A 12,417-nucleotide genomic window follows, 5' to 3' on the forward strand; every position below is an offset into this window, starting at 1 on the left:
GAAGGGATCTCGTTACGAGTTAAGTTTTGGGTACCTGGTCAACAGGGGATAGTTCGTAGATCTTAACTACTGCAGCTATTCTGGAATCAGGTGCTACCGTGACCGTTGTGTGTTGTCAATGGCTTAAGGTCATCATATCTCATGCTCTAAGATCGACGCGCCTTTCCTCTTGGTATAACGGTGTCTCACGGTAACCACGACAACGCCGACGGCGAAGGAAGATACGGTAGACCGTGTTAAGGAATTTAGATACTTAGGTGACTGGATCACTGAAAATTGTAATGAAATGGAGGCCACGCAATCAAAACTTTCAGAAAATAAAAAGAGCATTCCAATTAACAAATAATGCTTTTCCTGGAAAGAGACTGAGCCACAAGCACTTACTGTATCAGGGAAACTTACTCTCCCATACTAAAATTATAAGAACAATGAGAAGTAAAAGAACATAACATTATGAGAAAAAACGTATGAGATGGAATACATCACCCAAAACCCTATGCAGAAATTTGAAGGCAAATTCCTAGAATCACACTTACACTGCGCACGTGAAGATTCCAACTCACAGGCCGTGCAGAAGGAATGGGTCAACTCACCAGATTCACATATTCTCGGAATATAATATTACTAGACCCAACTGGCACCAACAAACAGAACAAAGATCTTGAGGAATTATAATCATCAAATTTACAGGATCAAGATGCAATCAGGAAATTCACACAAACACAGAGTTTTGAGGAAGTGGAGAGAAGGATCGAATGACGAGCACAGACGGAGCAACGGATACACGCCCACAAGTTGTACGTGAGGGAGCACCGAGCTGAGAGGAAGATGACAAGTGTCAAATTCACTCAGAGCTGAAAGACCTGTTCACTACACGAGAAAAATCAACAGAAGTTTCTTTTTACACCTATTAGAACAACGAGAAAAATCACATAAACTGTAAGCAAACAGATCACAGTAATACTAATTTTATTTTAGTAATCAAACTACGGAAAATCCACGATGGAACAATGACAATATTATGAAAAGGACACATTGCTACTCACCGTGTAATGGAGATGTCTAATCGCAAGACAGGCACAACAAAAAGACTGCTAAACAAGTAAGCTTTCTGACCAACAGCCTTCCTGTGAACTAAATACATGCGCAGACATTCACACAAACACAAATCAGAGACAGTGGTCACACGTGTGCGAGTTGTGTTTGCACGAATGTACGTTTGTGTGTGTGTGTGTGTGTGTGTGTGTATGTATGTGTGTGTGTGTGTGTGTGTGTGTGTGTGTGTGTGTGTCGTCTCATTCAGAAGAAGGTCTTTCGGTCGAAAGCTTACTTGTTTAGCAGTCTTATTTTGTGCCTGTCTGGGATTCGTCTCTGCTTTATTTTAGAAATGGAATATTTAGGTGTTACAGCACCGAGAGAAGATATCACGTGGGGGCTGACCTTTAATGTCCAGGTCCTCTGCATCCTTGTCCCACCTCCTGACAACAACTTCAGACGTCTCGAAGTCGTACATAAAGCCAGACCGCGGTGCCGTGTCACCCAGCTGGTCAGTTGCACTGCAAGCAGAAAATACTGGGTCGGTGCATAAGTTTGTAGCAGTTTCCCATAAATTTAATAAATGCAACAGACAGACATAACAGAGACTCAAGTCATCAATAATAGTGTCTCCTTCACTATTTACGACAGTCCGTCACGGTGGACTTTTCGATTCCGCGACTAGAAATCGTGAGGATTCGAGGCGAAGAACTTGCCGAGCTATGTCCGGTGCCCCTTTTCACCCGGAAAAGAAATTCCTGGAACATCTTTCGATAGAGAAGGGAAAAGGCAAAAATCTGAAGGCACGTGGTCAGGTGAATAAGGTGCATGTGGAATGACTTCCCAGCGGAACGAATGGAAAGTGTGCTTTGTCAATGTAGCAGAATGCAAGCAGGCATTATCGTGGACTAGAACCGCTTCACACAGTCTTCCCGGTCACCGTTCCCGGATCGGGTCTGCAAGACCTCTCAGTTCTCGACAATAAATGTCAGCAGTGATGGTAACATCTCGGGGAAGTAATTCGTAGTACACCAAACCGTCACTGTTCCACGAGATACGTAACGTGCACACCACAAGTCTTTGTAAGGAGGGCTGCCACTTTGTTTGACCTCAACCATTCCTTTCTTTTCCTTATTTTAGCATAAAAACACCAATTCTTGTTACTGGGGACTGTACCGGATAGGAATGGTCGATGTTGTTCACGAGCCAACTGGTGATTTTTGTGATTTTGGCTCAGTACGTGTCGTACCCGTACACTTGAATTTTGAATCTTCCCCGGTGGAACGCTCACAGTTCATCACACGTGCCAGTTCTCGAGTACACTGACGTGAATCGTCACGGATTAATGCGTCTGAACGATCTCCGTCAAACCTCGAAGGTCTTCTCGAATGTGGAGAGTCACTAGTGTCAGAACGATCCTCCTCGAAGGGAAGAGAACTATTTTCTCGGTGTTCTCTCCCCGATGGCATTATCCCCATACACGGCGCAAATGTTTCTGGCTGCATTCGTTGCTGTCACCCCTCTACTGAACTCACACAGAAGAATATGTCGGAAATGATCCAATTTCTCTGCTCGGCACTCTATTTTCTGGCGTAATAAATAAACACGTAGCAACCGCAATACCGACATGCAAAACAAAAACATTACAATCTTATGATCTAATCTAATATATGACTGTCAGTAAGCCATTCCGACAGAGACGTAAGAAAACAAAATTCCATAAAATAATTTTTAATGATTTATTTTATCAGTTGTATCCTTATGCCAATGAAATAAGGTAACAGAACATGTAATGACATACACAGAAATAACTCAATGGGAAAAAAAGGTAAAACAATAAATTTTGAACAATTAAATTACAAAATAATAATAATAATAATAATAATAATAATAATAATAATATCAACTACAGGAGTCGTACTACACAATATCCACCAGTACATCAATGCAATACAGCTACACCCAAACGTATATATACAACTACAGAAATCTGTAATTATTGATACGTGTTCAATTACCCGAAAGTTCCTAAATGCAATGTAACATATACCGTACAGTTAAAAGGAAGTCACGCTTGATCACAGTCCGCGTCACTTTCCATTTATAACCAGACATAACATCTGAGAAAGGAAAGAAATAATAATAATAATAATAATAATAATATTAATAATAATAATAAATAGAATATGCAACAGAATATTTGAACATGACAACCAAAAAAATCTTGATAGTTCAAGTGGCTGCACTGAACAACAATAAACTTCAAAAGAAGTTTTTGGATTTCCATACCCACAAAAAACTGGAGGAAGGTGGTCACAGGTTCTGGATCACTACCACCCTGAATGATTGAAAAACTACTGGTAAACTGAAAGTTATATTGGAAATAGTTATTTATGTGACCCTTAAAAGGCCTAAATCAAGCACACAAGAATACTGATAATAAACAAACATAATATAAAAATTTTCTACAGTCTGAAGATCAAGGAGATGGGAAATCATTGGGGAAAGTTTTTTGGTAAATAACCATTTAAGCGTAGATTTGGAATGACTTGTGGAAAATCACATAAAATCCAATGTAGATAAACAGTTAATCCTACTTTTCCGTTTGTTTCAGTAAGTTACTAACACTGTAACACACACTGGCAGACAAAGTTTATTACAACTTACCATGTACAGATGAAAATGTAAAGTAGGAGCATACACATCTACATCTATACTCTGCAAACCACTGTGAAGTGCACGGCAGAGGGTATGTCCCACTGTACCATTCAGGGTTTCTTCCAGTTCCGTCCACATACGGAGTGCGCAAAGAATAAATATTTGAACGCCTGTATATCTGCCGTAATAATTCTAATCTTGTTCTTGTGAACCTTTCGTGAGCAATATGTGGAGGTTTTAGTATATTCTGAGAGTCATTATTAAAAGCCAATTCTTGAAACTTTGTTAACAGACTTTCTCGGGATGGTTTACATCTATCTTCAAGAGTCTTCCCGTTTAGTTCCTGTTACACTCTCCCACAGATCAAAGAAACCTCTGACAATTGATGCCGCGCTTCTCTGCATACGTGCAGTATTCCCCACAAGCCCTACTTGTTACGGGGCCCACACAATCGACCAATTATCTAGAACGGGTCACACGAGCGATTTGTAAGCAATCTCCTTTGTAGACTGACTGCACTCCCCAGTATTCTACCCACAAAGTCTACTACCTGCGTTACCCACAACTGAGCCTGCTCCATTTCATGTCCCTATTTGTAGGAGTCGGTCGATTCCAACTGTGACCTATCGATATTATAGTCACGGCATACTAGGTTTTTACATTTTGTGAAGTGCACAATTTTACATTTCTGAATGTATAAAGCACGATGCCAGTCTACGCACCACTTTAAAATCTTACAAGAATCTGAGTGAATATTCGTGCAGTTTCTTTCAGACAGTACTTCATTATATATAACCGCATCATCTGCAAACAGCCTGAGGTTACTATTAATATTGTCTGCGAGGTTATTATTATACAAAACATACAGTAAGAATCCCGATGCACTTTCGTGGGGCACAGCCGAAGTTACTGACGACGATCTTCCATCCGAAACAACACACTGCGGAAGTCATCGATCCAGCCACAAATGCCACTTTATACCTATATGATCAAACTCCTGACATTAAGTGTAGGTGTGGCACTGACTCAGATGCTTTTTGGAAATCAAGAAATACTGCATCTAACTAACTGTCTTCATCTGAAGCTTTCAGTATGTCGTGTGAGAGAAGTGCAAATTGGGTATCACATAATATGTTTGATGTTTTCAGAAACGATGTGGGTTGGCATGAAGGTGGTCATTCTGTTCGAGATACCTCATTGTGTTTGAACTCTGAGTATGTTCTAAGATTCTACAACAAATCTGTGTCAAGGATACTGGACAGTAGTTTTCTGGATCACTTCTACTACCCTTCTTGCACATGGGTGTGACCTATGATTTCTTCCAACTACTGAGCACAGTTCGAGGGATTTATGATAGATTATAATCGGAAGATGGGCTAACTCAGCAGGAAACTCAGTGTAGAATCTCATATGAATTCCACTGGGCCCTGGAACTTTGTTCAGTTTTAACACTTTCAGTTGTTTACCAACATTGCTGACTGTAATAGGCACAATCCGTATCACTTCTGGCAGGGGGGCTTCCTTCGTAGTCTTGAAATAAAATGATCGTGCCGCACTGTTAGCCGGAAGACCCCACGCGGGGTGTTCGGCCGCCGAATTGCGAGTCCTTTCTAGCTGACGCCACTTCGGCGACTTGCGAGTCGATGATGGTGAAATGATAATGAAAGACACACAACACCCAGTCATCTCGAGGCAGAGAAAATCCCTGACTCCACCGGGAATCGAACCCGGGACCCCGTGCGTGGGAAGCGAGAACGCTACCACAAGACCACGCGCTGCGGACTCGAATGTTATTGAATTTAGCATATATTAAAATTCAGGAGTAAGTAAAAAACACATTTTTTGTTTTCTCAAAAAAAATTCCTGCTCCGAGATACAGGCCTCCGAACACCATTTTAAAGATGCGAATATCAGAAAAAATTTTAAAGTGCTGTATCTCTATAACAGTTCTAGATATTTTGTTAGAGTTTGTTTTATTTTAAAGATAATTGCTTTATGATTACAATGATATCCTCTGTTTGAACATATCTGCCAAAGTTCTTTTACTGTCGCCTTTTGAATTTTTTTCATAATTTACAGATTTCCCCCCCCCCCCTCCCCAAAAAATGCCAGTCCACTTTAAATGCAAACAATTTTGGTTAGGCTTTACCGCGACTGTTATTGACATTAAATGAAACCTGTTTATTTATCTCCACAACGTGTTTCGAAGGTTTAAACCTCCATCATCAGGTGGATTTACATTTATTAGTACGACTTATGTCTGGGGGTTGTGTTACCATTTTTTGGAGGAACATGTGGCACTGTCTAGTGGGAGAAACAAAACACTATTTCAGAACATGATTTTGACAAAAATCAGAATGTATATCTAACAGTAGAAATAAAATAATTAAAATAGAGTTCCTCCAATGGTCACAGGTTCCTTTCACTGTCTTAACACGTCACATGTATACTGTCGTATTTTGTAAACAAATATGGCGTCGGGAAACTATTAGGTGCAAGGCTCATATAGCAGAAGAGAAACATTACCACAAAGTACAAAGAGTAGACATCGTAACAACATTATTACAGGATAAATTCTAAAGAATTTTACAGAATAAATTTAAAGGATTTTGGGGATCTTTGTTTTGAGATGTTGAACACGTGTTGTAATAAATATTTCAGGTGGTATATAAATCCGATTTTGTCCAGTTAATATAGCTTGAACTTTATACTCGTTTATACAATAAGGTAACATGTTGCAACTTTTAAGTGCGATAATTATGTTGCCGACAGTGGTAAAATTATACGCAAATAACAATTTTGGTTGGGATGCACAGACAGAAATGAAAGGCTGGATGCAGAGCGAGAGGAAGAGAACAAGAAAGTGAGAGGGGGAGAGGGGGTGGGAGGAGTGATTGGACGAGAGCAAACTTTCAAAGCAGGAGTTCTTAGGAGTATATCTGTTACATGTAATAACTGCCTAAAGGCTGAGGTAATACATTCGTTAATGCTTCAAATATACAGATGGATGTACAGTTTGTGCCAGTAGCTGATGTACGTATAGTTTTAAGCTGACAGAGGGTACAAGCTGTTGGTGTGATGATATATTTGTAAATGAGATTAATCCCTTGTACATTTGGGGGATGTCATGGTAACATAACTAAATATTTATGGTAAATAATTAAGGTAGGTGTGTGTGTGTGTGTGTGTGTGTGTGTGTGTGTGTGTGTGTGTGTGTGTGTGTGTGTTGGCAGTGGAGGGGGGGGGGGCGGGGGGGGATGATCGAGTCCTACAAAACACAGTTGGAAGAAAGGAGAAAACTACAAGAATGACAGAAGGCCAACAAACATTAAAATGGACAAAATCAGACACGAAAACCACAGAGAGATGCGAGAAACAGGGAAAAAGAGATTAAAAACAAGAAAACAGATTACCACGGCTGGCTGACCGTGAGAATAAAAAAGGAGAAGCCAGCCACTCTGCAACACATTAAAACCTCCACCCTAAAAGCACTAGGATGGAGGACACAGAGAGACAAAGGACATGTGCTAAAACTTAGATCAAATGATAAAACCCACCCGCACGAATAAAACGTAAAACTAAATCAGCCGATGAGGCCTCGCCATATAAAATTAGTGGCAACGAGTCCAATAACCGAAGATTTCGTTGCAAGGCAGTCAAAGTGGGACAGTGCACCAGAATATGGGCCACTGTCAACCGGGCGCCGCACCAACACTGAGGCGGGTCTCCCAGTGTGGCCAATGCAGAGCCAGCAGAGGACAGCTGATTTCCTGCAAGAGGCCCGCTTGGAAGACTTCCACACATTCGTAGTCTCCTTAATGACACGCAGTTTGTCGTGCATACTGTTATGCCATTCAGTCTCCCGAAGCCAAAAAACCCTACAGCGTAAGTCAGAACGCAGGTCAGGTTCAGAAATGCCCATCTCCAGAAGCGGTTTCCGCTTCGCCTGTTCGGATAGACTGTCGGAAAGTTCGTCGCCTGGGATGCCGACGTGACCTGGGGTCCACACAAACACCACCGAACGACGGGACCGGTCCGGGGTATATACGGACTCCCGAACGGACGCTATCGAATGACGGCGAAGGTAGCACCGGTCGATACCTTATAGGCTGCTCGAGGAGTCAGGGGACAGAAGAAACGACTCCCCAGGGCACGAACAGATGTGCTCGAGAGCAAGAGATATAGCCACCAGCTCTGCAGTGAAAATACTGCAGCCAGCAGGCAATGAATACTGTTCAAAATGTCCTCCACAGACATCCGTGAAATTGACGTGACCGTCAGCCACCGGGCAGTCAGTGTAAACCGTTCACGGCCTCGGTACATATCGAGAATCGAGAGGAAGTGACAGCGGAGAGCCGCAGGGTGAACTGAGTCCTTCGGGCCACGTTAGAGGTCCGAGCGAAGCCGCGGCCTAGGTGTGCACCGTGGAGGTGTACACGAATGGACCTCGAGTACAGGTGGTAAAGGCAAGGACTCCCGTTCAGACAGCAGGGACCGGACGCGAACTGCATTCGTGAGCCCTGACCTGGGGCGCCGTTGCGGGCGACGAACCACCGTGGGTGGGAAAAGGTGACGGTAATTCGGATGTGCAGAACTACGAACATATGCAATGTAACTGGTGAGCAGTTGTACACACCTGAGTTGCAGTGGAGGGACTCCAGCCTCCGCCAGGATGCCGGTCGTCGGACTCGTCCTAAAAGCTACCGTCCCTAGTCGAAAGCCACAGTCGTGTACCGGGTGAAGTAAATGCAACAGAAGGTGCCACCGAACCCTAAATCGGACTCCCGTAGTCGAGGTGGGACCGAAAAAGCGCTCTGTAGAGCTGCAGCAGTGTAGAGCGATTGCACCCCCGTTCGTGTTGCTCGGGCAGCCGAGGGCATTGAGGTGCTGCCAGCACATCTGCTTAAGCTGACTGAGGTGAGGAAGTAAGTCAATCGGGTGTCATAAACCGGTCCTAAAAATTGATACGTCTCCATTACAGTGAAGGGAACGTAAGTAATGTAAAGTTCCGGTTCCAGACGAACGGTACAATGCCGACACCAGTGCGTAACACAGGACTTTGCAGCCGAAAACTGGAAGCTGTGGGCTAGAGCCCACGACTGCGTCTTTTTGACGGCTCCCTGTAGGCGTCGCTCAGCAACACCGGTACTCGATACAGAGCCCTGCAGGACCCCATTCTCCTGGGTATGGGGGGAACTATGGGAGGCACCAACTCGGATATGGAAAGAACGAAGTGACAGGAAATTCTGGATATAAATCGGGAGTAGGTCTCGGAGAACCCACTCGTATAATGTGGCAAGGAGATGATGTCGTCACAAGGTGGTGTCGTACACTTTTCGTAAATCAGAAAAGACGGCAACAAGGTGTCGGCATCTGGAAAATGCTGTTCGAGGGACACCAGATTGTTAGTGGTAGAGCAAATGGCGGAAACTGCCCTGGCACGGAGTCAGTAGGCCGCGTGGCTCCAGGACCCGACCCTATCGCCAATACACCGTACGTTCCAGCTGCTTACAGAGAACCTCGGTGAGGCCGATGGGCCAATAGCTATCCACATCGAGCTCGTTTTTGCCAGGTGCGCTAGTGCGATCGGAAGATGCCGTCACACCAGATCCGGTTGAAGATCACGAAGAGATGTCGCTTGTAGTCAGACAAGAGATGCTTATCAGACGAGAGATGCTTAATCGTCTGACTGTGGATCCGATCTGGCCCAGGAGTTGTGACGGAGCAATGTGCAAGGGCACTGAGGAGCTACCACTCTGTAAATAGGGTGTTACAGAGTTCACTGTGGCATGTACTGAACGAGAGGACTTTCCCTTCCATCCGCTATTTGGGAGTGCGAAGGGCCCGGGGGGTAATTCTTCGACGCAAAGGCTCGAGCATAGTGCTCGGCAAAGTGCTCGGCAGTTGCATTTGTGTCAGTACATAACGTGCCACTGATGTTAATCCCAGTAACACCTGATGGGGTCTGGTACCCACAAACACGTCTGATCTTCGTCCAGACTCGGGAAGGTGACGTACGGCACCCAACGGTCGAGACGTACCTCTCCCGACACTCCTGTTTCCGTCTTTTTATAAGGTGGCGAACGCGAGCACGGAGTAGTTTAAAAGCAATTAGGTGCTCCAGGGAAGGATGCCACTTACGTCACTGTAGAGCTCACCGATGCTCTTTAATGGCCTCAGCAATTTCCGGCGACCACCGAGGTGCCGACTTTTGCCAGGGGCACCCTAAAGAACGAGGGATCCCGTTTTCGCCACAGAAACGATCGTTCTAGCGACCTGCTCGACTGCCACACCGATGGTCCTCGTGGGAGAGATTCAGCGGTGACAGCAGAGGTGAAAGCTTCCCAGTCTGCCTTGTTTAAAGCCCATCTAGGTAGATATCTGGGGGACTGGCACTGGGGGAATGACAGGAAGATGGGAAAGTGGTCACTACCACCCGAGTCATTGTGGACTCTCCAGTGGACTGATGGGAGAAGTCCTGCACTGCAGAGGGATAAATGGCCAATTAAGTGCACGAGCCACACTGAAATGTGTGGGGGCCCCAGTATTCAAGAGGCAAAGACCGAGTTGAGATAGGAAAATTTCAACATCTCTACCTTGGCCAGTAAGCACAGTGCCACCCCACAAGGGGTTATGGGCATTAAAATATCCCAAAAGTAGGAAAGGTTTAGGGAGTTGATGAATCAGTGCAGCCAATGTGTTCAGGGGTACTGCACCTTCTGGAGGAAGATATACGTTGTAGGCAGTTATTTCCTGCGTCGTCCTTATCCTGACGTCCACAGCTTCGAGAGGGGTTTGAAGCGGTACAGGTTCACTGCATACTGAGTTCAGGACATAGACACAAACTCCACCTGACACTCTATTGTATTCACTACAGTTCTTGTAATGTCCCCTATAGCCGCGGAGTGCAGGAGTGCGCATTGCCGGGAACCAGGTTTCTTGGAGAACAGTGCAGAAAGCAGGTAGCTCAGTCAGGTGGTGGAAAAAACCGCAGAAATTCCACCGGAGGATTATGTTGTCGTGAGGCTGGGAAGTCACGAAGCATGCGAGGAAGCAGGTTACGCCTCAGGGTCACCTGCCGCCATCGACTGAGTATTTGTATCCATTCCTACTGTGGATGAGGTATCGGTGAGATTCAGGTCCTCGGGAGATACCGAGATCTCCACTTCAACCGCAGGTGCAGAATTGGGTCCACCAGAGGCTCCTTTTTCTTAGCAGACTTCTCGGTTTGCTTGACCCCTCGCTTCTCCCTAGAGGTTTGCTGGAAGGACTTCTCTGAAGTAGCTTCAGACACAGAGGAAGACCGTGAAGCTCTTTGTCCAGCAGCTTTTGGCTCCTTTAGCCACTGGCGAGTGTCCCGCTGTGGCATTATTGGAGACCTCGGGAGAGAGGGTGGGACCACTTCCGCACGAGAGAAGCCGGAAGAGGCTGTCTTCTCTGGCTGGGGGGAGGGGATCAATGTCCCCTGCACTTGGGGGGCGGGGTGTCTTGCTCCCAAAATAGGTACTTTGGAGGAGATTTTCCCCCTACCACCAAGGTGGCAGATGTATTCTGGAGACCCGGAGGAGACTCTGTTCGTGGCAAAGAGTGTTGTAAAACTGGTACTTGTAATGTAGCTGCAGCGTATGCGGACGTCAACTGAACAGGGTGTAATCATTCAAATTTACATTTAGCCTCTCGGTAAGTCAACCAGTCCAGGGTCTCGTTCACCACGGCTTTCAACTCCTTTTGGAGTACTGTGTAGTCTTGCGAGCAGGGGGAGTGCTGCTCTGTGCTGTCGATACAATCGGGAGGAGGCGCACAGGGTGTATCTGGTCGCAGTCTGAGATGTGGCAATCAAAGTGTAGCGGGAAGACGTGTGCCCGAATTTCCAGCACTTAAAGCACCGCATAGGGAGAGGGACGTACGTTTTAACGTCACAGCAGTAAACCGTCACCTCGACCTTCTCAGGCAATGGATCACACTCAAAGTCCAAGATTAAAGCGTCGGTATCAATCCTCTCGTCTTCGGGTCCCCTGTAAATGCTCCAGACGAAATGAACACCCCGCTGTTCTACATTTGTGTGGAGCTCATCATCAGACTGCAAGAGGAGGTCGTGATGGAAAATAATCCCCTGGACTATGTTGAGGCTTTTATGGGGAGTGGCAGAAACAGGAATATCACCCACCCGGTCACAAGTGAGTAACGCCCGGGATTGGGTTGGTGATGCTGTCTGAATCAAAGACAACACCACTTCTGATCTTGGACAGTGCTGTCACTTCCCCAAACTAATCCTCAAGATGTTCAACAAAAAATTGAGGCTTCATAGATAGAAAGGCTACAGACTAAATACCGAGGCTAATATGGCTCTCTTCTTTTGTAGCTCTACATTCCTCCCACGGTGTAGCGAGGGAGGAAAAAGATTTAGGGTCATATTTGTCAGCATCGTACTCAATCTTGCCCCTCTTAGAGACTGCTGGTGCCATACGGTCACCAGCAAGAGATGATTTAGTCCACTTCATTGTGTGTCATCCGCACCGATACCGTCCACTCCGATCAGGGGCTTTCCTACGGGCGCCACCCAGCCACAGTAAAGGCCACCTGCCACGATGGCCGTTGCCGGGAGTCGTGATGCCCCAGAAAGACATATGTGGGGAGTTTACAGCCCAGGCATCGACTGTGCGATCCCTGTGATGTCAGGCGCCTACCGCCAAATGGGTACGTAATGGCCCCACTACAACGGAC

General features: G+C 45.5%; 1 protein-coding gene across 2 annotated transcripts in view; it reads right to left on the reverse strand.

Annotated features, from left to right (window-relative positions):
- The window catches only part of LOC126215061 (protein AAR2 homolog), a 131,967-nt gene that overhangs the window by 95,052 nt on the left and 24,498 nt on the right, over positions 1-12,417 (reverse strand). For both annotated transcript variants that reach the window (XM_049941710.1, XM_049941709.1), the window contains exon 2: positions 1,441-1,556. In XM_049941710.1, coding sequence (XP_049797667.1) covers positions 1,441-1,556 — 116 coding nt within the window. The remainder of the gene's footprint in view (positions 1-1,440; positions 1,557-12,417) is intronic.

This window comes from Schistocerca nitens, chromosome 12, assembly GCF_023898315.1.
Source record: "Schistocerca nitens isolate TAMUIC-IGC-003100 chromosome 12, iqSchNite1.1, whole genome shotgun sequence".
NCBI classification, from domain to species: domain Eukaryota; kingdom Metazoa; phylum Arthropoda; class Insecta; order Orthoptera; family Acrididae; genus Schistocerca; species Schistocerca nitens.